Genomic DNA, 27,941 nt, shown 5'->3' on the forward strand with positions numbered 1-27,941 from the left:
TCAGTCTCCCAGATTACATAGAGTGAACCTGTGGCGGCCCAGACACCACAGACACACTGATGGGTGGGTCCCAGGCTAGGTGTTCATTGATGAGTCTGGAAGGTCAGAGTCAGGTGGAGCGGGGGTGGTTGGAGGAATGACGTGAAGGGTGATCCAGGAAGGTGGGGCTTAATTACCTGCTATACTAATATTCCTGTCGGAAGACATTTTAATTTGTATATTTCGTAAGGTGACAGTGAACAAAGCAAGCCTCTACATATTTCTATTTCTATGTGCATGCTACATTTCTTTTATAATCTGAATGCTGAGAGCTAACATTACATGTTCGTAAGCTCAATTATTTCTGTAAATCTGTGTGTACACATCAGTACATATATGCATATTTAAAACACACACACCCACACCCACACAGATTTATTCAAGTAAACCTGCATTTCTTTGTTCATTCCCTTCTATATTTGCTGCAGTACTTTTCTCTCTCTTTGCATAATAAGTATGATCATTTTAATCATCTGCAGTATTCTGTATGATAAAGTCATATCCTGCACTTTGCTGCTGCTGCGACAGCCCCATGGGGATCATTACAGCTTCATTTAATCGAATCTAATCTAATGATTAGAATGGACTACATTACATTAAAATGAAACACAATTCTATGCACAGTATGCTATACCAAAGGCTGCAGGGGAAGTGCGGAAGGAAAACAGCAACTGTTGTAAAGAGAAAGTTTTCACTAACAAACTCAGCTACCCCAAGATGTCTGGGAATCAGAAATGTGTGATGGAGATGGAGAAAGCTGAGAGCGGCACAAACAGGACAGTGAGGTCATGGGTGATGAAGTCAAGTTTTATCCTAGCTGCTGTCTGTTAAAGAAATAGTTCGACATTTTGGAAAATACACTTATGCGCTTTCTTGCCGAGAGTTAGCAGGTGTTCAGACCGAAAACAGCCCTCCGTTAAAACAACGCAAGGGGCTGCGTTAGTGGGGGTGTGTTGCTTCAGAGAACATGAAATACAAACCAGGAAGTCCAGATTGAGTAGTGGAGTGGTATTAATCTTCTCATCTAACTCTCAGCAAGAAAGCGAACGAGCGTATTTCCCAAAATGCTGAACTATGTCAGGGTTGTCGAGGTTTACATTAGCCTCAGCACGTTTTTATTTTAAAGGCAGAATGAGTAGTAGGATTTGTCGGTTGCTGTTTGTAAACATACGATTCAAAATTGGCCCCTCCTCCCCGGCTCAAGGAGCGAGATGGAGAGAGCTAGAGAATGAATGAAGAGAGGGAGCTGCGTTAGCAACAACAAACCAGTGAATCAGAGAAATAAAACGTTATTTTCTGATTATTTCACAGCGGTTACGTTCCAAAGCACAAATAAACACGGGCATTATAGTGCTGGTTGTTGCACACCAACACTATAATGTTATATATTAATATCCACAGTGCAGATCAACACTATCACCTTCTCTATTCTGGGAGCAGATACCACTTAATTGGTACTCTGCAAGTTTTAATGTTTCACTAATCCCACGAGACTGTCTGTAATGTATGTATGGCCGTTTTTTAAAGGAAAAAAAAATAGAGGGAGAGAGATCAGAGGAAGTTACCCTTCCTATTTTCATGCAAACAAGATTCACTAATCCATAGGGGAATTACTGTAAATGAGCTATTTTCCTCTGAGCCCCACCACAACACATTCATATAAGGATATGCATGGAAAAAACAATTCCCAAAATCATATATTACATTTACATATCAATGAAATGTTGCCTTTAAATAGGAAAGTGCACATTTTTGTACATATGAATGATTTAAAGAGTGGGGACTCATAATGAGGACTAAACTCATTCAATCTACTAATTTTATTTAAAAAGACATTTCTATTTCCTTTCTTTTCATTTTAAGGAGCTAGTCCACCCATTCACTTTTGATGATTAATTGAAAGCGAGGAGGCAGATTAAGCATTTCAAAGTATGTAAAAAAGGCAGAAGACAGAGAGGAACGAGATAAAAGCGCCAACAGAAAGAGGGATCAGAAACAGGACGAGAAAGTCATACAGACAGGGGAAATTGAAAGATTGCAGCTTCAGTTTCTCCAGTCTGTTAGTTCTGTGTCTTTGTAGTCCCTCTCTTGGGAAACGGGGGATAACCCTCTAAAGTCTCCCTGTTTCATGTAGGGTCAAGATCTTTTTGATCAGGGGTGACTCGGGATAAAAGAGCCAGAGGGGGTCAGGGGGGGATTGGGAGAAAAGTAGGCAAGAGTAAAAGTGAGGAGAGAGGAATAGAGGATGAGTGACAGAGGATGGGGTTTGAGGGAAGGGGGTGGGGAGGGGTGGGGGTCTGAGTTTGATGGGAAGATGAGGTAGACAGACAAGGATTTCACGCTGTCTGCTTCGCCGGCGAGCTGGAGGGGGAACTTGAGAGGAGCAGTTATAAGAAGGATGTTTCTCAATCATCTTCCTCAAGAGTGAGTGTGCCAAAGTTTATTGCGGCAGTTTCATGACTTGAAAAAAAGGCAAGACTGAGAGGGCTTCATATGGCAAGAAAAACAAGTGTCAGCAGTTGTTGGTCCGTGTCTGCATGCGTGTGTGTGTGTGTGTGTGTCACCTCGACAGCTGCACACACACACACACACACGACATGGCAGACCCAGAGTGTTGCTTTCATATTGACTCTCTCTGAGGGAGGGCTCGACTACATCATAAGCTTGATATTGATTACAGAGACTATGAGATGCATGGACGACATCGGATACTGCAGCCATATGTCCACATGAGATCACTGTGACCGTCACACACACACACACACACACACACACACACACACACACACACACATCAATGTTGTAGAAGATGCCCTCCCAATTAAAGCCCTTTTATGCAGCATGATGATTAGACACAGGTGCTCATGCAGTGTGTTTACACTCGCACACACATACACATGTTGTTATTATGTTTGTATAATTATTGCAAAAGGAGAACAGCACAGTGCCATCTTATGAAACCAGTGTCACATAACCCTCTGCCCTCATGACATTCCCTCTGCAGCGCATAAGGCGTGTTTTGAGTGCGCTGCACCTTTAAACGGCAGGCGTGGCTCTCCTACTACGACCCGCCTTTTATGCATAATAGCCAACTCTCCTTCCCCGGATCATTTAGTGCAGTAGTCGGCAAAGAAAAGTGACCAGAGCCGAAGCCCATCCAGCCCTTTGAACTGTGGGACTGCGACCAAACTGACTCATTTACCTCAACGACTGTTTACAACCTGCGAAAGCGGATCAGCGGGAAAGCTCATATTCTGAGGCAGATTAGACGTAAGGAATCATTGTGGCTGCTGCTTTTTGGACACTTAAATTGCGCACGGCGGATCTATGAAGACGCAGGCAGGTTTTTCACTCTCTACACCAGGTAAAACTCTTCTTATTTAAGTCTCCAGCAACTTCCCATGCGAGGATGTTAACACACAGGCGCAGGAATAGAGTTTTTCCGACAATAAATTAGCCGCTCTAAGTTTTGGGTTTGCAGCTTTCCGGCGAGCCTGCTCCTTAATTAACTGATCGGCGCTTTTTAGTCGCAGCTGAATTCTTTGAGCTTGATAGGGAGTTGAACCGAGGAGGAGTCAGATAAACTACTTTACATAGGACTCCCCCCGTCTGATCAGGTTCATTGGCAGGCAGGACGGGTACCTGTCTATCCAATTAATCTATTTCAAGCTAATTTAATCACTATTCTGCCGAGCAGTCAGCAGAAAATAGAAGCCCCCTCTCTCTCTCTCTCTGTCACAGTATAGGCCTACTACTAAAACAGTGTTATGTAATGAAACGCTGTTGCGAAACTTCTCAGCAGCAACACAGACTAGTTTAACTTTAACTTTGTGGCATTTAAGCATAGGATACTTTTATATTTATGCCTCACAAATCCCCATAGTGTTTTTTCAGTCTGCCTATGACCTTATAAGGACTCTGTGGTCTTAATTGGCACACCATAGGCTTCTTAGTTTAGGCATATCTGTTACACCTCTGTGGATGTTTGAAAGCTACAGCAGGACAACATTTTGTTGTAACAAACACTATATAATTAAGTAGGATGCATCCAAAATAGCTGCATTATGTATGGCCACAAAATCCAACCCCCCAGAGGGCAACATGTCTACGGACAGGGGTTTGATTATTTTGATGAGAATAAGGCTCAGTTCAACTGTTGGCTCTATCTCTCTGCAGACAGAGGGAACAGGGAGTGATTCACCCCCCTGCCTGCAGCCCCCATGCCGGGCATTAGCTCCACCGCGCCTCGTTATGAAAACTGGGACATGGACCACCTCGACCACTACCAACATTATTTTTACGACGACGACCACCACGATCCTGACGAGGATTTCTTCAAGTCCACAGCGCCCAGCGAGGACATATGGAAGAAATTCGAGCTGGTACCGACCCCGCCCATGTCCCCTATCCGCGCGGTGGAAGGGTCAGGCAGGGTCGGGCTGCTGTACCCGTCTCTGGGGGACAAGCTGGAGTGGGTCTCTCAGTTCTTAGGGCAGGATGATGAACAGCAGCAGGACCAGCCCTGCAAGCTGACAACGGCCAGTGACTCCTTCGGGAACCTGAGCTCCATCATCATCCAGGACTGCATGTGGAGCGGCTTCTCGGCCGGACAGCAGCTGGAGAGAGTTGTAGGGGAGCGCTGCGCCTCCTGTCCCGGGACGGGGGCCACTGCTAAAGTCGCAGCCGGGTCTGCCGTTACATCCCCGGGGAGAGCGCAGAGTGCCCCCGCCGACGCGTCGGCCCTCAGTGGACTGGCGGCGGACTGTGTGGACCCGGCTGCGGTGCTCACTTTCCCGTTAAACGGTGGATGCAAGAAACAAGTGTCCTCTGGTTCCGAGTCTCACACGGACTCATCAGGTCAGTAACATTTGGAATATGCAACATATAGGACTTCTATATAAATATGTCACTACAGGCTAATAGCTCCTCTTTGACTTCTAGTTTGTCTGTGGTGAAGTGAGCTTTCTTACTGTATCCTATTTGTATGCTATACTGTGTCTGCGGTACTCATAGGTAGTTTAGTGACCATAATCACATTATGGTGAGTTTTTCATGCTATTTTAATAATATTGCTTTAATTTTCCAAAAAGATATCTGCTTTTTATAAGGGTGACTTAGGGGTTAATTGGACCCGACATGTCATGTTTCTTTCTCTCTCATTTAGTTAATATTTTGGCTTTGATTAGCCATTATCTAGCAATATGGGATGGCATGGCACATGATGACTGCATTGCGTTACCTTGGTGCATGCAACACATGCTACAAGCCCAGAGAGCGACACGCCCATTAAAACATCTGCTGCTTGGCCGGGCTCCAGCAAACCAGCTGCTCCCACTCCCTGTTCCTCCAGTCTGATTTATGATAACAATATCCTCTCCTCACTGCCTGGCTCAGATTTGACATGAATTCAATAAGAGTACTCATTATTATTATTATTATTATTATTATTATTATTATTATTATTATTATTGGAACTTTATGTAACAAGAGGGGAGGGAAGGAAAATCAACCCTCTTTTAGCTGCTATGTCTAGCCAAAATTCTCCCTGACTCCAGACCTACTTTTTCCATTTCCACTGAACCCATATGATTGAGATTGGTATTTGGGCTGCCATGTGATGTTGAGCTTAGACCATGCATAGTGGTGTGTGTGGAATGTCACAAAGGGAACTTGTTGCTGCTTTCCTCCGCTCAACAGGCTGCAGTGCCAATTGTGTCAGTGGGTGGATTTGGTGCGAGCCAGCCTGGGCTGTGAATAGAGCGGGATTAACCATTTAGGAGGTCGGCTAGGCCTGCAGAATTCTTTGACATGAGTTTGAGGCCATTATAGGGCCACTTTAGGGGAAGTTATTCTGTATGCCTTGTAATATGAGATGCCATATACATGCTGTTGTCAATAATAGGCAGGCTCCCCTCCCTCCAAAGCTCTTTGTCCATCCCCTCTTTACTGTGTTATTCATATAGAGATTACTACTTTCTGAGCAGTCAAATACACAGAGGTGCAATAACTTTTAAAAGTGTGTTTCAATTTAAAAAGAGTATTGAAAATCTCCCAAGAGTCTTGTCAGTTGGCGGGAAACAAGTCGATAAGACCTTTCCTCATGTTTAATCCCCCATTTCCACTCAAGTAAATAGAGCAGCAAATTATTTTAAACGTGTGCAGTGTTCAATATTAATCGGCTTATTTGAACAAGTTGAAGAGTGGCTGATTTGCACCTGAGTGCTTCTTCACCTAACCCGTCTCTGCTGCTCATCCTCACTCGGGGAGCTCACCCAATGCAGTGAATCATCACTGTGAGAGTGTGTATTCTGACGTGTGTGTGAAATCATGTAATTTCATGAGACTGTGTGTGCAGTTAATTTTTAAAGAAGCATTTAAGGAGGCAGGAGGCCAGGGTGAGTGTGTCCAGTGAGGTCGCTCCTTTTTAATGTGACTCATCTTTCCAACTTCAGCTGTCACCTGCAGTCATTACCAGGTATTTTGTATAATCATTTAATACCTTCCCTCTCGCCATTTTCAGATGATGAAGATGACAAAGATGAGGATGAAGAGGAGATTGATGTTGTGACGGTGGAGCACAAGCAGCAACGCAAACCTCGTCGACTGGTCAACACTCGTAAACCAGTGACCATAACGGTGCGAGCCGACCCCCTCGACCCCAGCATGAAGCGTTTCCACATCTCCATCCACCAACAGCAGCACAACTATGCTGCGCCCTCTCCAGACACACTCCCTACGCCAGCTGAGCCACCTCGGAAGAGGGTCCGGCAGGAGGCCTCCACCCAGGCCACCCAGCCGCACCACAACTCACATTACCACCAGCCCCGGACCGGCCACGCCCCTTTGAACTTAGACAATAGGAGGTCTCATGTGGCTGGAGTCCGGTCCGAGTCCCCTGACCCCAGGGCCTCTTCTCCTACCTCCTCCACGTCCCCTTCGTCTCCTCCCTCCTCCTCTTCCTCCTCAACCTCGCATCCCCACAGCTCTCCCTCAAAGCCCCACTTCTTCTCCAGCCCCCAGTCCTCCGACTGCGAGGACACAGACAAACGCAAGGCGCACAACTTCCTCGAGCGCAAGCGGAGGAACGACCTGCGCTCACGTTTCCTGTCGCTGCGGGACGAGATCCCGGGCTTAGCGGACTGCCCCAAGACGCCAAAGGTGGCGATCCTGACGCGAGCCACAGAGTACCTGCAGCAGCTGCACGCCAGGGAGAGGCAGAAGGCTCAGGAGAGGAAGCAGCTGAAAGCCAGGCAGCTGCAGCTGCTGCAGAGGCTGGCACAGCTCAAACGCTCCTGAGCGTCGGGGTCGGTCGTCACCACACATGTACACTCACAGAACTGAACGGGACTACATGAAGGAGAAAAGACACTAATGTTCAGTTTGAATTGGTCACGTTGGAGTAGTGCGGGTGGAATTTGTTTTTTCTTTTTCTATTTTTGTGGTTTGCACATTAGCTTCTGAGTGATTGACAAGGCCATAAGCCAGTCAGGACAGTCAGCTAGGGACTGATCTTATGGGCAGATTAATATGTACATGATTACTCAATATAGGTTTGTGAAACTATTATATTTCCCCTTCCTAAAAATGTTCAAAACTGTTGCTTGCTACAGGAAGGCTTGTTGTGAACGCAGCAGCTTCTAATTGATAAACTGCTACAACTGTGCTGTTTAACTGCTGCATGGTCTGGTCAGACGTCTCCTTGATTGTGATAGGGCTTGGTGTGCTTGCACAGCAGCGATGTCTCCTTTCTCATCTGTCATCAGTCTAAAGGGCCCCCTGATGTTTCTCTGTAGAGTCACAACTTGCACATTTTATTATCAAGTTCTGCCTCTTTTCTGCTCTGTTCTTTTTTCCATTTTACTCATTTTCCACAGCATCTAACCTCTTCTGTTTCTTCTTCATCACACTTTTTCCTTGCCAGCAGTTGAAGTTTCTAGCTTTATGCTAGCTGATAATGGGGAGTGCAGGGAGCTGTAGTGGGACTGTACTGAGCAATGCAACAACAATGTTAAAACTGGAAGGATACAAAATGTTATGCACCTCTGGCATAGCTCAGGTTCAGTCCTGACATCTGTGCCTGCAGGTTTCCATTCATAACTTCAGTGTTTTTCTTCTTGCACCATAGATGTTTCGCCAGCAGCACCATGCCCACAGTAATGGCCTGTTTTGTAGCATTATTTGGAGAAAATTAGAGAGTATGTTGCCATGCAGGCATTGTTTGAGATTGATCCTATTTTCAATCAACATCTGCAAAAAACACTATGAAGATGTTTACCAAGTTTCACTCTGTCTTTGTTATTGTTGTGCCATGGAGACCAGACAAAAAGGTGAATGTTGGCTTCAAATCATCAACCGAAAGAAACTTTTAGAGAATGGCTTAAATTGAATCTGTATGTTTAAACAACACCAAAAATGCCAACTTTTGCTTGGAGATGAAGCCCACAGAGTTCCAACTGTACATTTCTTTCATCTTGCTGTCTGATATATTTGTAATTTTGTTTTTGTTTTTTGCATTTGATGTATTGCCTATAGAAGCCTTTCAATGTACGTAAACTATCCTGTTGGATGTTATGTGTATATAGTACCCTTTCTGTACAGTCCCTTCCAAACCAAAACCAGAGCTGTCTACTATACTCAACCTAGTTTTTGTTTGGCCCTGCGTCCTAAACTGGGGCCAAGTTTGCTGGCTTTTCAAAGATAACTCAAAGCTTCTATTTTTGTTAATAAAATGACTATGAAAAAGAGTAAAATAAAACACTTACTGAACATTGATCACACTAGCCACTTTGTCACCACATTTTTTTGCAATGCCTACTTGTTTTCTTTATTGTTCATTACTGTTTCTGTCTCTGGGGTTTCTTTTATTTGTACAAGTCAGTTGACAAAAGTTTTTTATACTATATTTTCTTACCGAGTTGTGTTTCAGTGTGAGCTAATGACTGTTTTTGTTATTGTAGCTGGCAGGGCTTTATTGGTGGTTATGTGCTGAAAATTGGCATGTATGGTCTGCTTCCTCTCTGTGGAGTGGAAAAGCACCTGAATGCTCCTGTATTCAATCCAATCACTGTAGCTGTAGCACTCTCTTAAATCTGACGTGGGGGGAGGGGAGGGGGGGACTTAAGAGGATCTACAGATTAAACTTCTGGCTGTGTGTAGCCTTTAGTGACCTTAATGTTACTGCTTTCTCTCTGCTTTTTTTTTTTTTTTTTTTTTTTTTTGCAAGCCTGGTGCTCCCTATTGTCCCATAAGCCATGCAACAGAGAACACTGTAGCCCCAGGAACTAGTACTGTAAATGACTCGATCATGACGAGTAGCATGCCCTGCTCTTACCAGCACTCAGGAAACTCTCAAGTTGTCTGTATCTCTTGTGATAGGGCCATATAGGCTGTGCTTGAGGAAAACACCCCCCTGCTGTAATATGCTGTATTTATAACATAACGTCAGACCCACACAGACAGAAAGAACCCTTCCTTCTCCTGAATTTTCTGTAATATTTTTCTGCTAATTAATTCAGCATAAGCCACCATTAGCCCTGATTTGATTTTTTTGTTTGTTTGTTTTTTTCAATAGGGTTTGCCCTGTTTTTAATTTGTTTGACTTGTATTGGTCACTGGTCTCTGCTTTTGGCACAGTCACGGTAGCAGTGGACGTTGCTTACATACTTTGGGAGTTAAACTATGGTGATTTTGGAGCCTTGTCTCAGCACTTTTTTTTCTGTACCTCATAAGCCTATATGTATGAAGAGTCAGAATTAATAAATTCATGGTTTGACATCATAAATGACCTGCATTATCTGTTTGTCTCTTTCACACACAAGAAGAATAATTATCATCTAGTTATTCACTTTGTAGCTGGATATAGCTACACTTAAACCCAGTCTGTTATTTTGAACTGGATCAGAGTACTATTGTATTGCACACATTTGTTTTCCATTAAAACCACCTGTATGAGTGAACACACATCTCCCTCTCCCCATCCACCATTTGTTCTGAGCAGTCTCCAAGGTAACCCATCCTGGCATCTTTGCCACAGCAACAAGCATCTTTGCTCACTGCTGCAGAGCTCCGACAGTTTCCATAGAAACAAAACTAACTATTCTGCAGTCCTCCATGTTAAGGCACTTCATGGAAGTTGTAAATGTTATCAACAATCTAATCTGTTCACAAATGCAGCAACAAGGAGAGATCCGTTCAGACAGCTTATTGACCGATACATGTTTTTAGCTGAGCTGGTTTTAATCCAGCTTGATAACAAGTAAAGCTGCAGGTACCAATCAGAGCGTTTAGTTTACATCAGTAAGTCTAAAATGTTAAATAAAATAAAATAATTACATGTATTTAGTATTCTATGATGAAAGACCCCCCACACACACACACACACACACACATGCATAACATCGATCAATGTTACCACAGTAACGGCTGCCTGTTGCCTGGTAACAGAGCCCGCCTCTCATCTCTACTCCCACTGCGCACGCGCGCAGCCGTCAGCTGGGCGCCGAGGAAGCAGCATCATGGCGGCGTCCGCTCGCAGCGTGCAGTGTGCCCTGCGGAGAGCGACGATCCCGTCGTTGGTGGTGATTTTGGGAGCTACCGGCACCGGCAAGTCCAAGCTGGCGATCGAGATCGGAAAACGGCTTCAGGGAGAAGTAATCAGCGCCGACTCCATGCAGGTAGGAAGACTGTCAACACGAAGGAATGCGAAGGAAGTCTTTGACATGGCACCCATAATGCTCGTACTGACACTGAAAAAACTCGTAAAAAAACTCGAGTAAAGCAGAATAAAAGATGTGCTCTTAAGTCAAATGAATGCACATCCGAATAGAAGCCAGCAGACTGTGTCACTGACTGTGGAGTTATTTAGCTAAATGTCAGTGCGCAGGATAGCAGGCGTTAGCAACAAGTCAGAATGTGAAGATCACAGTACATTTCCACTATAATCAGACCATTCCGCCACCATTAACAGTTAAAGGTCTGCACGGACTCGTCTCCAACACTGAACCTCACCTCGGGGCAGAGGAGTCCGTGTTTAACGTGTCTGATCCACATCAGGCCTGTAGGACCCTGCAGGGACTCAGCAGCTGAGGAAGACAACACGTCACAAACATCCTCTTAAATACATGCAGCACGGTTTGTCTTTCTTTAGAGGTCACTTTGAATACACTGGAGTCGTTTGACGGAAAGAGAAAGTCATTCTTTAAGTCTTTCAGAAAACACACACAAAGGAAAGGGAGGATCAAGATAAAACATCTCTTTATGTCTTTATTCAATTCAATTTCTTTACATAGCGCCAATTCATAACAGAAGTTATCGCATTTCACTTTTCCTATAGAGCAGTTCTAGACCATACTCTTTATAAAGTTATTTACAGAGACCCAACAAATCCCACCATGGGGGGTGGAATAAGGTGGGGTGGTTGGACGACAATGCAAATTCCACCTAGAATTTTAAAATAGTAAAAACGCAATGGTAGTGGTAATATTAATAAAGTAATAATAATAGGAATGATAGAGTTAGGAATAATAATGATAATAGTAACAAGACCAATAATAACAACTGTAGTAGCAGTTGTCGCAGGAACAAGCACATGATAACTTGAAACTGATTTGTCACTGCAGCAAAAGGAAGTACAAGGCCAGATACAGAGTACAGATAAGTAACTGTAAAAAGCTAGAATACTATACACATTATGAACATCTACTATATGCCATATGAAGCATGAAAAATAAGAATAACAGGTAATATAAAACTATACAAAAGTACTAACTACAAAGTATTGATAGACAAATAATGACTAATAAAGTGAGGAAATCAGTGAGGAAACTGATTAAATAAATTGCACTTGGATGTATGCAATCAGGCAAGGTAAGGTGTCTTGTGCCTGGAAATAACATGAAACATGAAATTCAGTTATTGCAGACAAATAAAAGAGCAAAATTAATTCCATAAACTGGATATTTTGGCAACTAAATAGCACTTTGCCTGGAGGATAAAAGCGATGGTGATCATTAAATATATATATTTAGGCTACATGGTAATCATTTGTTTAGATGTAATATAGCAGAGTAGCTAATCAAAGCAAAGTAAAAATGAATGGAGATCAGTCATGAGTTAGCACATACTGTGACATTGAAATGTTAAAGATATTTATTGGTTCATTCACTGGTGTCTTTTATTGCTAATCCAGTTACAGTAAAAATAATCAGATTCAACAGGAAATAGTTAAAGGTTTATGTGATAAGCAGTAAGATCTTAGAGCTTACATGAATAATACATTCTCACTTCCACTGGTCTGTGTGTGTGTGTGCGTGTGTGTGTGCGTGCGTGTGCGTGTGTGTGTGCGGGTGTGTGTGCGTGTGTGTGTGTGTCAATGCTGCAACATTTAGAAACCTCTCAGGCTTGCGTCTCTTCACTCCCCTCTCTCTCGGCCCCGCCCTCCCATTTGGTTCTCAGGCTCCGTTGCCGAAGCAACCAGAGGGCGCGCACACAAAAGAAAAGGTTGGGTACAGGTTTGAGTCTGGGTCACACCACACACACACATGCACGAACTCCACTTTATCTAAATGTGCCGGTGTCCAGCAGTGATTCCTCTGACAGCAGAATTCAACACGTAATCATGTTGTGTTCACTCTTTCATCACCTTTCTCCTGTTTCAGCACCACCTTTCTTCCCCCTCCTCCCCGTCTCTTGTGTGCATTGTCCTTGAGAGTGTGTGTCCCTGCGGGAAGCGCCTCCTCCAGCAGTCACCTGGTACTGGGTAAACTGGGTTACGCTAATAACATTTCTGCCCAGAATATCTGAACGACCAGCAGCTCTGGTGAAGAGAAACAGTGGCCTAGTTACGGCACGCCAGCCCCTGCCTATCTCCACAATCCCTGGCCTTGTTGCTACCCTCCTGTTGGTGTGTGTGACAGCGAGAGAAAGCGAGAGAGACATGCAGACATGGAGGGAGTGAGAAAGAGACTGCCTATGTGAGAATGAGGCTGTGTATAGGCTAGAGCTGGCCTGTGTTGTCTTTGGGATAGGAAACAGTCTGGTCTTGTTTGGGAGAAAGCAGCATTGTGCTGAGCTGGTGCACATTCAGCGCCGTGCTACGCCGGCCCAGCAGCTGATAGTGAATGGGCACGCTGTGGCCACTGGGAAGTGTCTGTTGTCCCGGGAAGAATTGGTTCCCACACTCCCTAACACTCCTATTGTGTTATTATCACCCCCTCCTGCCCGTGGCCCAAGACCCCAACCCACAGTTCATTGGATGCAGGGGGATATTATTCACTCATTAAATGAACATGCTATCTATGGCACACACACAAGTGCTCGGTTGTGCTGTCAGTGGATGAGGCACTGCCAAAGAGTGTAAACCCGTGGTTCCCAAAGTAGGGGTTCAGGGCCCAGCGGGGGTCCTTCAGCAAAAATGTCCCCAACCTCTCACTCCCTAGAAGTTGGAATTATGGGAGCGTGTATGAGTGTGATTTTCGGGTTTTATAGCCCTCATCACCTCACCTATATACAGCAAAATTCTCACTGGGTGTCTTGTGAGTGTGAAAAGTCTTAAATTAGCCAAGTCTTTATTTCACGCAGAGAATAAGAGTTTTCTGTGCACCGTATTCACAATTAGATGAATCCAGAACTGAGTTAGTAGTACAGCATATCATATGCTTTACTTTACTTACCTTTTAAATTGAATTTCCTGAGGTTCTTTTTCTTATACTACAGACTTACCATTTTTAGAATAGATTGGTTTTCCCATTTTCTCTGTTTATTTTGCTGGTTACAGTAAATTAGTTTTACCTAACATCAGAATCAGAATCAGAAATACTTTATTGATCCCTGAGGGGAAACTCTTTTGCAACAGCTGCTCACTGTCACGTCAGTGCACACAGGAATAGAAGGAATATAGGTTCTAAACAAATCAAAATACAATACGCTATAATACAGGTAAGATAAATTAAGTACAAAGTGGATATAAGTATAAAAGCTAAATAAGTGTAAGTACAAAAGTGGATTTAGAGGTTGATAAGTATGCACGGTATAATAATACAATGTAATAATATAAGTAATAAGTAATAGTGCATGTACTGTTAAGTTAAGTGTAGCTTATTAAGATGATTATGAGGTGGTGGATATTGCACAGCAGTAATAGAAGTATGAATAAATAAATATCTGAAAACAGAGTATATTACACAATTATTTCAAGTATTGCAGTGATGTTAATGGTTCAACGTCCAGTTTATCGACTTAAGATCATATAGACACTTATAATAACATACAGGTAGCACTAAAGAGGTCTTGAGAAGCTTACATTTGGCTGTTTTAAAATCATCAAAGTTTCAAAGATCCCAGTTTGAGCTCTCAAAGACCCACACTGTAGTAGTGATAGGCTTTATCCATGGGCTACTTTGAGATTTTAAATGAATGTCAAGGTTGTGTAAGAGTGTTTGAGAATGGCTTTAGGATGCCTGCAAAAACTGTTAACATCTTTTAGTGTAGGACTGTGGGTAAGAGTTAGGATATACGGGTGGTGTGTGGAAAAGTTTAGGCTTTGCTTTCGTGGATGAATGGGGATGTGGTCACCTTTAAAGTCAAAGAAGATGAAGCTGTTATACCCAAAGTGGACAACTTAAGAAATGTATTTATGTACAGTGTATATATAATAATACTGCATCAAAGTCATGTGTTACTGTTGCGCTGGTTGTTTGATATGCACAGGTTGTAGGATTTTATTGGTTGAATCAGCCTTTAGATGAGCTGTAATGGATAAACACTTGTTAATCAAGTGTCACCTCAGGGGAGAGGATAATTTATCCAGGCACTGCCTACTGACAACGCTTTGCAAGGCATTATTGATAATAAGAAACATTTGACTTGGACAGTGACAGTAAGGGGATAGAGGGAGTGCACTTCAGAGGTGATTCATGTGAGCAGTGCTCAGACGGAAACATTAGACCATCGTTCAAACGCTGCCTTGTTTATGGTCTGCTGCTCATCTCATCAGTGAAATATACTGTGGAGTTCCCTGTCTCTCTCTTCATTTTAAGGATATTGGCAGCTACTGGGCAAAGCTACTGCCAGTGTGCAGACAGTTTTTAGCCATCGTCTTGTCTTGTCGCTTCTTGCACTTTGTAACTACTATCTTGTCGCGTGCAGCTAACGTTTACTCACTTAGTAATTTGAAGGAAGTTCTAGGTGTGCTTTATGTACAACCAGCATTCAAGTCTCGGATTTTTTAGTTTCCCAGGAACACTTGAACGCACCAGCATGGAAGCAATTTAAAAAACAGTCTCTGCTGGGAGCCGCTGTGTAACTTTTACTCAACTTTGACAAAAAAAGAGAGATGACGTAATGTTCACTATCATGGATTTCCTGTCTCAAGAAAGTTTCAGTGTCTGTTTTTTTTTTTTTTTTACACTGAATAGTGAAATGAATGGAAAACAGTTGCTGCCTTGAAGGTAGGTATAATTTGTAATGCAAATTCTACTCAGATTATGAGTAAAAGGGCTAAATCACACAAAGCCACCAGTTTTATTCTGTTAATACTTCATGAAAGATTTGAATTACTCAACACTTTCCACCCTCCAAACAGAAGTTTGTGCACGTTTAGATTTTTGCGCATGAGCAGATTTTTCAAGCTTACTCGCAGCCACCTGTTCAACGCATTAACTAATAACACGTTGTTACCACAATATAAATCGTTTCCCTGAAGGGTGTAAAAAAAAAGGGGTGTGTTTGAGTTTGTGTGTGGGTGGGGCTGTGGGGTATCATACTAAAGGGCTGTCAGAGGTCCTAAGGGGCAATTTAACAGGTCATGCACATGCATGCACCATTGCTTTAGTTTGTGGGACTATTGGAAGTATTGGTGGCCGGTGACCCTTTGCTTTATGCATGTATGAAAGAAGGAGCTGCCGTATTCTCTCAAAGACAACATGAGCAGTGAAAATTGTGACAAAGCACGTCAATTTGTCAGGCTTGTGCGTTTTTCTGTTGAATGTGAGAAATGGGCCTGAACAGCAAGAAAGCTGTCATGTGTCATCTTGGCCCTTATAGGCCCATAACAGTTGGATGAAGAAGGTCTTTCTTAGCAAAAGCACCAGGGGTCATTTGCCTTTTTAAGTCGTAAATTTGGAAATGTGATGGTTGTGTAGCCAACTGATTTGACCGCTGTGAGGAGCGCTTATTCTTTTAAAGGTTATGGTTATTATTGGCCAGAGGTTGTTATGCACATGCGCGCGCACACACACACACACACCAACACCAACTGCTTATCTACGTATTAAACACATCCTACTCAAAAACCGTGTAGCTATGTGTGATATCCCTCTAATTCACTTGCAGTCATCCCTCCTCCTCATCCTCTCTCTTTCTATCTCTGTGCATGTCTCTCTGTCTCTCTCTCTCCCCATCCCACTGTCTCTCTGTCTGTCTGGTGTGGCTATGACCTGTCTGGGCTTTGACGTATCTGTTTGTATTGTAACTCAGGCGATGCTGCCTCCCACACCCAATTTATGATGCATCTTTTTAAGTAATCTAAGCCTGTGTAGGAGCCAGCCAAAAAAGAGAGCTGATTAACTCTTATTTTTGTTGTGTGTGTGTGTGTGTGTGTGTAAATAGCAGTCTGCGGGTGTGGTGATGCGGTGACCGCTACAGTAAAGCAGTGAGAGAGAGGAGGATGGCAGGATGGAGGAGGAAGAGGAGGAGGGGAGGAACAACACCATGAATGATTTATTAGTCTGGCATTACTGGGCCATTCCCCACAGAGAGAGGAGAGGAAGATGGAGGGACAAATTGTTGAAGGATGATGCCTTGAGGGGGAAGGAAAGAAGGGGTAAAAAGAGAAAATAGGCAGATAGGTATTCTGTTGTAAATGTAACGGAGGAAAGGATTCAGAGAGAAGGATAAAAATAAAGCAATGCAGCATACAGTTTGGCTGTTGAGTGTGTGTATAGGGCCATGTCCAGGCGGCAGAATAAGGACGAAGTGTACCGTCTTCCTCTATGGACAAGGGTTGACTGATTTACAACTGACCCTACTATTGTTTTTGATCAAAGCTTTCAAGCTTTCATTTGGCATTTTATAGCAGTATTTTTTTTCTCTTAAGTTATAATTTTCATGCAAATAAATGTCAAGAATAAGTATTTTAAGGATTTTTTTTTTCTGAAAAAAAGCCACTGAATTGTAATTTAGATCATCATCATGGGATCACTGAAACCCAAACTACTAATGAAATGAAAATTGTAGCACATATTAGGCCTTTGGTGAAGAACTGACTTTTATTATTGAACAATTATAGGGATGCACTGACCGACTTTTTCTCCAACAATACTGATTCCGATACTCAAACTCAGGGTCAGGTATCAGCCAATACTGTGTAAAGATCGTGTACAGTGATCTTTTTTTCCAAAATCTAAAATTTGTGAACCTCCGTTTGTGGAACTGAATAAATCATCCTTCTGTGTGTAAGATAACGTGTGGGGACGTTCATACACAAACCTTCTATGTAGGCGTGTGCAAATTTTTAATCAGAGCCTAAGGTTTTTGAAATTGCGCGTTACTCTGCATCAACCTCATAACGACAGACACGCCGGCATGTTCAACCTGCCTAAAGGCCTGGTCACAAGGCTAGCTATTTCCCCCTGTTTCCAGTCTTTGTGCTAAGCTGACCGCCTGCTCAAGGTAGTTTCATATTTAGTGGGCATACACGAGCGTGGTATCAATCTTCTCATCTAACTTTTGGCAAGAAAGCAAATGGGCATATTCCCCCAAAATGTTGAACTATTTACATGAACGGAGTGGAATAGAAAACTGTATGTGGATCAGTGATGTCTTGCCGATACCTAATCTGCTCAATTAGGTCAGTGTCTGCATGTGCATCCCTAAATAATTATACAAAAAAAATGTCCACATAACTTGTCACATATTTTGCATGGTCTATTGTATGGTCCATTATGGTCATCTCTGGTCAGAAAACAACATTTTGAAATTAGATTAATAAAATACCAATATGGGAAAACACTACACTGAAAGGTCTCCTTTATCCCCCTTTATCACTTTTTAGGCTTTCTCTGAATCTTATTTTATGTATCAATGAGTGTTTGTTCTCTCCGTCTCTTTCTTTCCTCATCCCTCTCTGTCTCTCTTGCCCTCTTTCTTTCATTTGGCCGTGCTCCCACCTTATTTATGTGGCAGAGGAACAGCTGTCTCGTGCAGGGCGTAAGGTTGGCCAGGCAGGCCGGCTGCAGGCTCTACAGAGCTCAAACACTGAGCTCATTGTCTCGCTCACACACACACACACACACACACACACACACACATACACGCATTCCTCTCTTACTCGCACACAAGCCACATGGTCACATCCATTCACATCCATTTAAAAGCGAGACAGGAAGGAGTAGGCAGCTGAACCCACATTAGCCGGATTTCCATTGAAGTACATCAGTGTGAATTATGACGTTTGGAATTAGGAAGGCCTCAGCAACCTCCCAGACAACACTCCTCATACTTCCTTGAGTTTTTTTCATTGATAAAGAAATGAAAAAGCAGATTAAGACTGGAACATTTTATGGAGGAAAATAATACAGTATATCAGACTGACTCCTAGAAATGTCATGCATGCTGGCATTTCCATGAATACACAGATCATTACTAGAAAACTGCTAAGTACATTTTCTTGTTTGGACTTCAGCTGGCGTGAAAAATATGACCAGCATTAGCTGAAACCAAAGAACAACATCTTGCTCAGCACTCATCTCAGTCATCTTTTTCTCACTAAATAACAGTATTCTACATCTTCCCTCCAGCCTAGGTGATAACATAAATTCACATTTTATTTTTTGCATCATTTTAAATGTTTACTTAAAAAAAATGCTTGAGTCATTCTATCTCCTCCTTTCATTGTGACATCATCTTTCAGTTTCTTCCAGAAGAGATGTGTAAACACAATTAGCTATGTTGATTTTTATCTTTGATTCCTTTACGACTCAAACATCGGCGCAATTTGTTGCTCATTTCCGCCGCCTTGACTGGAAGTCTTAATTTCTTTCTCATTTTCTCTCTCATTTGCAGCTCCCCCTCAGAGCATTTTCCTTCTCATATCTTCCACTCAAGTGGCTCTTTTCATTCTTCGGCTTTACACTGAGGTCTACTCCTACCTGCTTTTACTCTCGGGTCTCTTTGTCCTTGTTAAGGCGAAATTAAAATCTTTGCAATCTGTTTTTGCAATGTTCTCACACGAGAACACATAAATGTACATTGAGGAGTGCTGACATAATGATTAGCTGTGTCCTCTCAGTGGCAGGAAAGAATGGACAAAATGAGAGGGATTGTGAGGAGGAGGACAGATGGAAGAGAGGGAACTTCATTACTGCTGGAGAGAAAGAAAGGCGAGTTTTGGGAGAACCAAGGGCTGTTATAGAGTGAAAAAACAAAAAAAAATAACTTGATAAACAACAGCAAAATAAAAGATATGAGAATATGTTTTGGTGCAAAATGCTATAAATCTATTTGCATGATGATAGAACTAACTTTCAGTCTTGGCCTTGAAAACAGTAGTTGACTAAATCTCACCATAAGGTCCATTTAGTAACTGTTCTGTAATTATCAGTCATATCGCATGATCTTCCTTGGCAGATGCCCGGTTGTCATGAAATCTAACTTTTAAGTCAAGATGGACGAGTAGTCCTTAAAGTGCCCAAAAAAGAGAAAGTGTGTGTGTGTGTGTGTGTGTGTGTGTGTTTAAAGAGAGCTTTTGTCTTTTCACCACGTGGGGAACAAAAGTGCATTAATCTGGACCCTTAATCGCTAATCATGACCCTTACTCACTAAGTGTCTCTCTCTCTCTATTACACACACACACACACACACATCAACCTGATGCCAACCTATATCTCCAAGCATCTCTATCTGTCTTTCTCTCATCATCATTCTGCCATCCTTCTCCTACCTATCATTCTGTCTTTCACTCTGTACAATCTCTGTGTGTGCGTGTGTGAGAGAGAGAGAGAGAGAGAGAGAGAGAGAGAGAGAGAGAGAGAGAGAGAGAGAGAGAGAGAGAGAGAGAGAGAGAGAGAGAGAGAGAGAGAGAGAGAGAGAGAGAGAGAGAGAGAGAGAGAGAGAGAGAGAGAGAGAGAGAGAGAGAGAGAGAGAGAGAGAGAGAGAGAGAGAGAGGGCAAAGGAGGGGTGGCGGTGGATAATGTGTGCAAATTTGTCAGGGAGCATCCTGTTCTCTGTCACAAGTACACAGTGCTCTTCTGTCTCCTCTTATGTCTGCTCATCTCCTTTTCTCTCTCGTCCTCTCCAGCACTCTTTTTCTTTCCAAAATCCCCTTCAAAATCTTCACCCTCCTTCATTTGCTCTCCATCTCCTTCATCCATCCATCCTTCCATCCATCCATGCATGCATCCATCCATCCATCCATCCCTCCATGCACGCATCCATCCATCCATCCATCCCTCTCTTGGCTGACAGTGGTGTCGTGCAGAGAAGCCGTGAATAATTTATCAGGCTGGGTTGTTTTGCCCTGCCCTGCTCCCCACTTTTGGCTTACCGCGGTGCTGAAGAACATTTGGTGAAGTACACGCAACCCACACACGCAATTTCACCAAGGATGCAATCAATAACCTGCACAACTGTATTGATTACCCAATGCATGTATGTTGGGTTAAACAGTCTGTAATGTTGTTGCCTTGAAATATAAGATGTAGACTACTGGAAGATGCTTGGTAACAAAGTTAGAAGTATTCATGAGGATGTGGGCACAACACAAACTACATCCTAAACTGAAAAACAAAGTTGAGACAAAATAAAATTGTATTGTCTGGTCTTACTTACATGTTCTGCCTTATTTTAACAGGACAAAAATTGCACAAAAATATATTTTAAAAAGACATTTAACATAAAACTGAAAACTGTTAAACTGAAACTTTTAATGAAACAAGCGCAGATTCCCAATAGCTGCTGGTTCATGAGTTATGAAAGTCTTTCTGTTAAAGGCCACTCCCACTGCCACACCCCCTTTTTGCCAGTTGGCGTGAACAGTTTAATCAGCTGTCCTTTGGCTCATGACCAGCCTTTCCACAAAATCTTGAAATATACTCAGGGGGCACAAGAAATTGACCGTTGACGAAGCCCTGTCCCCTCAGTTACTGTTGCTATGCCTGTCAAGATTTTTGTTCCCGCACAGCAAATATGCAGTTTACAGTGATGACGGTGTCAAATTTACCACTCAAAATTAGAACAATTGGTGCTTGATTTCAGACAGAGGTAGACAAAAGCAGGTTTCTCATTCCTAGCTGCGACCGTCGATTTTGTTGGTAGAAATTACAGCTGTTGCTGGCATATTTTATCAGCTGTAGCTAGCTAGTAGTTAGCTTAATTAGCTAATGTTAGCTCCATGAGTTGGTTGAAAACACGCTGGAGCATAAACTTCTCCAAAATCCAAAAAAGAGCAGGATAGAGCTGCTAACGTTAGCCTACGTTCTGATAGCATCCAGGAATGGCTTCAACACAGTAAGGAAACACTACACACAGTAACGAATAGGGCTAATGTAACGTTAGTTTGTTTATGTTGTGCTAACTCTTGGTCTTGGAAGTAACACTCTGTTACTACTGTAGGCAGTAAGCTAGTTATAGACAGACATGCTAACGATTGCACCTTAGTTTAGAGCAGATAAACCCACTGTTTAATCTGTTCCTTACACTTTTGCTCTTGTGTTTTTGGTTTGGGCGAGGCTAAAAAAAGACTCTCCTCTCAACTCTTTAAATGCTAAGTATTTGTTACTACAAGCCCACGTGAACCCCACGTCCCAGCTGACCTAACTTCACAAAGATTCTACTCAGTGAAATGCCAGAGTCTGAAAAGTAAAAAATTGTATCTTTACACAATGCATCGTTTGTCTTGAAATTTTCATCATTTTCACAGAGGGTAAAATAAGATCACGAGTTAAAGTCAAGAGTGACTTCATTCATCCATTCCTTCATGTTGTAAAAATAATACTTGTGTGTTCATTTGGGACTGTGCTTCAGTGCCAATAGTCGGCTGACTGCTTATGATTAAAGGCTGTATTTTCCTACTCTGAATGATTGAACAATAGAGTGCTTCACCAAGTGACCTTTTTACTCATATCAAGGCTGAATCCAACCAGAAGTTTCAGCCTACTGGTAAAATTGTTTGGGAAGTTTTTGACTCAAAAGGGTTTCATAAAGTTTTCCTGGCAATTCCAGGCTGATTCACTTTCTGAGCCACACACACATACATTGAATGGTTGATGGTAGACTACACACAGATGCTGTGCAGAGGACAAGGGCCATAGAGGTGTATTTACATGATGGATGAGGGGAGATGTTGATTATTTGCCATGTGCACTCTGATTAACGGTGTCGTAAACTGCAATGATACGAGGTGCAGATTGAAGTTTAACTTCTGTTTCTACACAATACCAGGCTTGTAGAAAAAAATCATAATGGACATAAACAGTGCAGTTAAAGCTTCACAATATAACGAAATAGATTTTCTGTTTACATTTGGGTGAATGCACTTCCGAAACAAACGAGAATCCAAGCTTTGCTTTTTTCCACCACTGACTACTCAGTTCATACACTGTTATCCAGAAAATACTAAATCTTGTCATCTAATGACAGGTGTAACATATACTGGATGGTAATAAAAATAATATTCTGATCTTCCAAACCAAATATGAAGGTGAACACATTTGACCACATTAAGAGCGTAAATTTGTCTCCAGTCCATATAACAAATGCAGAAACACACACAAATCTTAGGCCGGATTCAGACCAAATCAGGCACTGCGGTGAAAACGTCAGTCCTCCCATTCATTTGAGTGGGGGTAGTTGGTTTAGGCTCTGCTGGGGATGCCGGGGGAAAAAAAAAAAAACGCAGCTACCTGCAGCGGAAAAGTTTAAACAGAATCTACTTTTGGAGAAACACAACCCGACGTCACGCTGCCGTGGCCAATACGGCGATCAGACCGGTCTAACTGCTACACAGTCAGCCTGAAATATCACAGAAACCAGGTGCTTTCCAGGCGGAGTTCATGGACCAAACTATGATACTCTACCAGTTGTGTCCTCACTTGGTTTATTTTGTGTACCCAGCTTCGACATCTGTGTCTGGCTTGCAGTATATGTTGAAAAATAGCAATACCAAGAAGACTTTGGTTTGTGTTCATTTGTTTGAGAGACAGAGAGACAGCGGTGGTCGAACGACCTAGAGAGTGAATGAAGAGAGGGAGTGCTGGTAGCGAGAAAGCCTGTGAATCAGAGAAATAAAACCTTTATTTTCCTATTCTTTCACAGCGGTTTCTAAAAGCACAAATAAACACGCCCACACACAACCTTGCAGCTAATCGCCGCAACGTCTGATTTGGTCTGAATTTAGGTTTAGAGTGCATATCCAATCAGGAAGTGCACATAAACTCCAAAAGGAAACTAATCAGAGTTGGATTTTCAGAATAATCAAGGACGTGGAACAAAGGAAAACAAGATATTGAAGTTTAAAGGATAGAAAAAGGCCTCTAGAAAGACAAGCCCAGTTAGAAAGTTCCCTGCATCCCAGAGACATCCTTTTAAAACTCTCCACCCTTGACTGTGTGTCTGAGAATGAAAATCATAATGGACTACTGTATGACACCCAGCTGTCAAATTCCACGAGGGAGCCCCCTCGCTGGGTGATGTAAAATGGACAGGAGGTGTGTATCATAATTTGCAGGAATGGTCCGAGCCTTTTCACATGGACGACAGACAGCGCTTCTCATTCCTTCCTCCATAAGTCTGCTTCCAGCTTCTGACACTGACAAATACACACTCACACACACCCTACCACTAGCATAGATTCCAAGCTCCTGTCCTATTTGTTTTATGGATGCTATTTGTTTCAGTGTTGTCCAAGATTTTATGCTTTCTAGGACAAGGAACTTCCATTAAACTTAGAGTGCAGTATTGTAGACTTTGACAAACTTTTAATTATGTTTTTGTTTTGCTTTTGCTTCCCCTTCAGGTGTACCAGGGCCTCGACATTATCACCAATAAGGTGACAGCTGAGGAGTGCGCCCAGTGCAGACATCACATGATCAGCTTTGTGGACCCGTTAGTTAGCAGCTACACGGTGGTGGACTTCAGGAACAAAGCCCTGACTCTAATATCCTTTCCTGGAAACATGTTAAGGCAGCGCAACAATATTTTCCGTAACACCTCTTTCCAACGCTATCACCGCTGTCATGTCTTCCCCCCCTCCCAGATTATTAAGTGGTAACTGCAGGGAAATAATTCAGTCGATTTGACTTTGACTCATTGGTCTGGAGGTGTGTGTGCGTGTGAGTGTGGAAGAAGATCTGCTATGTCCTCGTTTTGTCAGTGTCTCTCGCTGCAGATGTTGCAGTGAAAATGAGAAGAGAGAGATCACTAGAGACTATATTTATAGAGGAGTCTGTGTATGTGCACACACACACATATAAACTCACACTCTGGGCAGTCACACCCTCCTGCAGACATCAGCCGTCACACAGATGTGGAGAGAGGAGGCGATACCTAGTGACGGTATTAATAGATCAGGAAGGCACGCGCACACACACACTCTTCTCTCGCACACACACACACACTCACCAGTGCGCCGAGGGGATGCGGTAGCTCCAAGAATAGGCTCAGTGCAGTGCGAGCCTGCTGGTGGGAAGAGGGAGAAATGGAAAGAGATGAATACAGATTAGAAGGGATAGAAGCAGTGTCGAGAATTTTCAACCGTAAAGCAGGAAAGAGAGACGATAGAGAGAAAAAGAGGAAGGGGGTTGTTTGTGATAGTTGGGGAAGGCTGACATGCATGCTCAAAGACGCAGGACCTAATGACGCATCAGCAGCTATCAATCCTTCACTCAACATGCCATTCACATAAACCCCCTCCATCCAAATCCCTCCTCTGTTTCTCTTTTATGAGAGAGAGAGAGAGAGAGAGAGAGAGAGAGAGAGAGAGAGAGAGAGAGAGACTTGTTTTGTTATTTTATTATCCCTCATTAGAGAAGGTGGGCAAGGGAGGAGGAGAGAGAAGGAAATGTACAAGATGAGAGAAGATGCGACAGAAAAGGAGAGAGTAAAGGAAATAAGGTGTGGCAAGCAGCCTCTGTCTGTGTGACCAGCAAGGTCTTTCTAAAATTCCAATATTGATATTTTTGGGTTGATTTGGTAGGTGAACCAAACTGAGTGGCTGATTGAGTTTGTGATAAAGGGATTGACTCCTTTGCTGCAACTAATGATTATTTGCATTATTAATTAATTAATTACATCAATTGATTAACTACTAATTTGGTCCATATTATTTTAGAAAATTGCGAAAAATGTTGACATCTTCAAAGTGCGTGTTTTGTCCGACCAACAGTTCAAAACCCAAAGATATTAAGTTATCCATCAGAAAACAATGATTCCCAACCTGGGGGTCAGGACCCACTAGTGGGTGACAGGATAAATCAGAGGGGTCACAACATGATTAATGGGGTAGGAAAGAACAAAAAACAACGTTTGGCTACACAAATTTAATTTAGTTTTTTTTTTTTGTCATATGCCTAGTCTTTGCTTTATTTGTGAAATATTGGATCGTTTAACCTCTTCAGGTCTGGAACATTTATTCAAATGACACAATGTGAGAACACATAGACTTCTGACACCTAGTAGACAGTGCTTTATTTTGAATGGTCACAAGCCAAAAAAGTTGAGACCCACCATCATAGAAGAGAAAATAGCGCAGCAAACCTTCACATTGACGAGCAAAAATAACGTTACCTCATACACACGTTATATTAAATGACAACTATAAGAGTGTATCATCATATCAGCCACACTGTACTCAGTTGCTGTAAATGCTGACAAGAAGAAGAAATCCACTAAGAGTCAATATACTGATCTTAATACTGCTGTTGCAGTCTTCTTTATAACGTTGCAGTCTATTATTTACCTTAAATGTTATTGTTCTCGTTTATCAAGTATTCTGCTGAGGCTTTTCTTTTTCCTCATACCGTGTTGATGCATGCAATCATTAAAAGGACAGTTCCAGCATGTTGAGGTTTTTGCTGATTTCCTGCATTTCCTTTTTGTTTAATCCCTGTACGCTGTCTTGCAGCCCTTCTGTCATGATATATTCAATTTTTTTCAAGTGAACTATTCTGAAACAAACTTACTCCCAGATTTACTTTTTTCTATTCATTTTCTATGGAACTATAGTTTGCAGAACTGTCTTGTTCTCTTTGTCTGTTTACTTGAATGTTTGCTGTTATTTAAACACTTTGTTTCAACTAGGAACACTTGAGCCAAATCAAAGAGGCAAACATTTTCGGTCTCATCTGGATTCTCATTGTATTCTTGAATGTGCATATGATATAAAACCATTAAAAAAAATTCTTTAAAAATGTACAGTAAACATTAATAGCCAGAGGAGGCGTATGCAATTTAGCCAAATGCGACTGGCAGCCTTTCAATGACCAGAACCAGCTGGAGCTGTTTTTATGCCATTATGGTGTGTGTGAATGCCATTAAATGAGCTCAGCGGGTCATTTCAACATGCTTTAATTGTTGTGCATTCATTAGCAACAGGTGAAATCATACTGGAATTGTTCGTGTATCTAAAATGTGCACAGATCCGTTCCCTCCTTAACTAACTCCAACATAGATGACATGCACAGCAGAAACAAACTGCCGGTCATTGTAGGAGGAACAAACTATTACATTGAGTCTCTGCTGTGGAGAGTCCTGCTGGATACAGGGGTGAGTGTCATAGATGTACAACTCAAATACACCTCCCGTCATCCTCCTTGCCTCTCTGACACTGTTTATCTCGTTTATGTATTAATTTCTTATTTATCTTCACCGACTTTTTTTCCACATGAAAACAAGTACCACATTAGGCCACAGTGTATGCTGCTTTCACTGCTTAGTGATATTGTAATAAAAAAGTATGGCTTTGGTTTAATTTCTCAGTGGCCAAGACATGACTTGTAAGGGCTCTGTCTTCATGCTGCATAATTATTGAATGGAAACATTAATAAAAATCCCTGAAGTGCATTTTATTTCTATTTATACTGCACTTCATTTCTGATCCAAAGCACTGTTCTAACAGGACATATTGATATCTTAAGGATTTGAAAGTAGGAGTTTTAGAGGTGTATTTGAAGGTAGCTTTGGTCAACTCTAAAACATTAAATGAAATGTGTCTCAGCAGGAGAACGAGGAGTCAGGGGACGGAGGAGGTGGCGCTCCAAACAGGAAGTTGGAGTTGGAGAAACTGGGAGGAGCTGAGTTACATAAACGACTGGCGGAGGTGGACCCCAAAATGGCTGCCATGTTGCACCCCAATGACAAACGCAAGATAGCCAGGTGATACAGCTGCTAATAGCTTCATAGGTGTGTGTGTGTGTGTGTGTGCGTTTGTGTGCGTTTGTGTGTGTGTGTGTGTGTGTGTGTGCGTTTGTGTGCGTTTGTGTGCGTTTGTGTGTGTGTGTGTGTGTGTGTGTGTGTGTGTGTTACACTGGATCTAGTAACGAATTTATCAGCGTTTTGTGATGTGTATATCTAGAAAACTGACATAGTTTTAAAATTAAACTCATTACACACTGCAAATATTCTTTTTTTTATTCTCTTAAATAATTTTATGAGAAACCGGTCAGTTTTAAATTATTTATCAAAACTACCTCATATATTAAAACAGCACAAGCATGTGTAGGAAAAGTTAGCTACATGAAATGATCGCACTTATCCATTTTTAGTTATCATTAGCCATAGATAATTAACAATAAGCCTATCTGTGCCACGTTTTGTCTAGCTAATTTGTTGCTCTTGCTAGCTAGTTAGATAGCTAATAACAAAAGAAACACTAGCAACATTAGTGAAAAATGCAGCTGAGAATTTTTCAGTCC

At 42.3% G+C, this 27,941-nt stretch overlaps 2 protein-coding genes across 4 annotated transcripts in view; both read left to right on the forward strand.

The window, feature by feature from the left end:
* Positions 1-3,135: 3,135 nt before the first annotated feature.
* Positions 3,136-9,820, forward strand: myclb (MYCL proto-oncogene, bHLH transcription factor b). Its single transcript, XM_044171345.1, has 3 exons — positions 3,136-3,403; positions 4,216-4,896; positions 6,560-9,820. Exons 2-3 carry the CDS (start codon positions 4,260-4,262, stop codon positions 7,333-7,335), a joined length of 1,413 nt encoding a protein of 470 aa, XP_044027280.1. The 5' UTR covers positions 3,136-3,403; positions 4,216-4,259; the 3' UTR covers positions 7,336-9,820.
* A 638-nt stretch (positions 9,821-10,458) lies between these two features.
* Positions 10,459-27,941, forward strand: part of trit1 (tRNA isopentenyltransferase 1) — a 34,466-nt gene continuing 16,983 nt past the window's right edge. Inside the window, exons 1-4 of one of the 3 annotated variants that reach the window (XM_044171343.1) lie at positions 10,459-10,712; positions 24,047-24,187; positions 26,695-26,793; positions 27,245-27,402. In XM_044171343.1, the coding sequence (XP_044027278.1) occupies positions 10,554-10,712; positions 24,047-24,187; positions 26,695-26,793; positions 27,245-27,402 (557 nt within the window). In that variant the 5' untranslated portion in view covers positions 10,459-10,553. The remainder of the gene's footprint in view (positions 10,713-24,046; positions 24,188-26,694; positions 26,794-27,244; positions 27,403-27,941) is intronic. The other 2 variants (XM_044171341.1, XM_044171342.1) reach the window with 2 other exon arrangements.

The sequence above is a fragment of the Siniperca chuatsi genome, linkage group LG17, assembly GCF_020085105.1.
Source record: "Siniperca chuatsi isolate FFG_IHB_CAS linkage group LG17, ASM2008510v1, whole genome shotgun sequence".
Taxonomy (NCBI): domain Eukaryota; kingdom Metazoa; phylum Chordata; class Actinopteri; order Centrarchiformes; family Sinipercidae; genus Siniperca; species Siniperca chuatsi.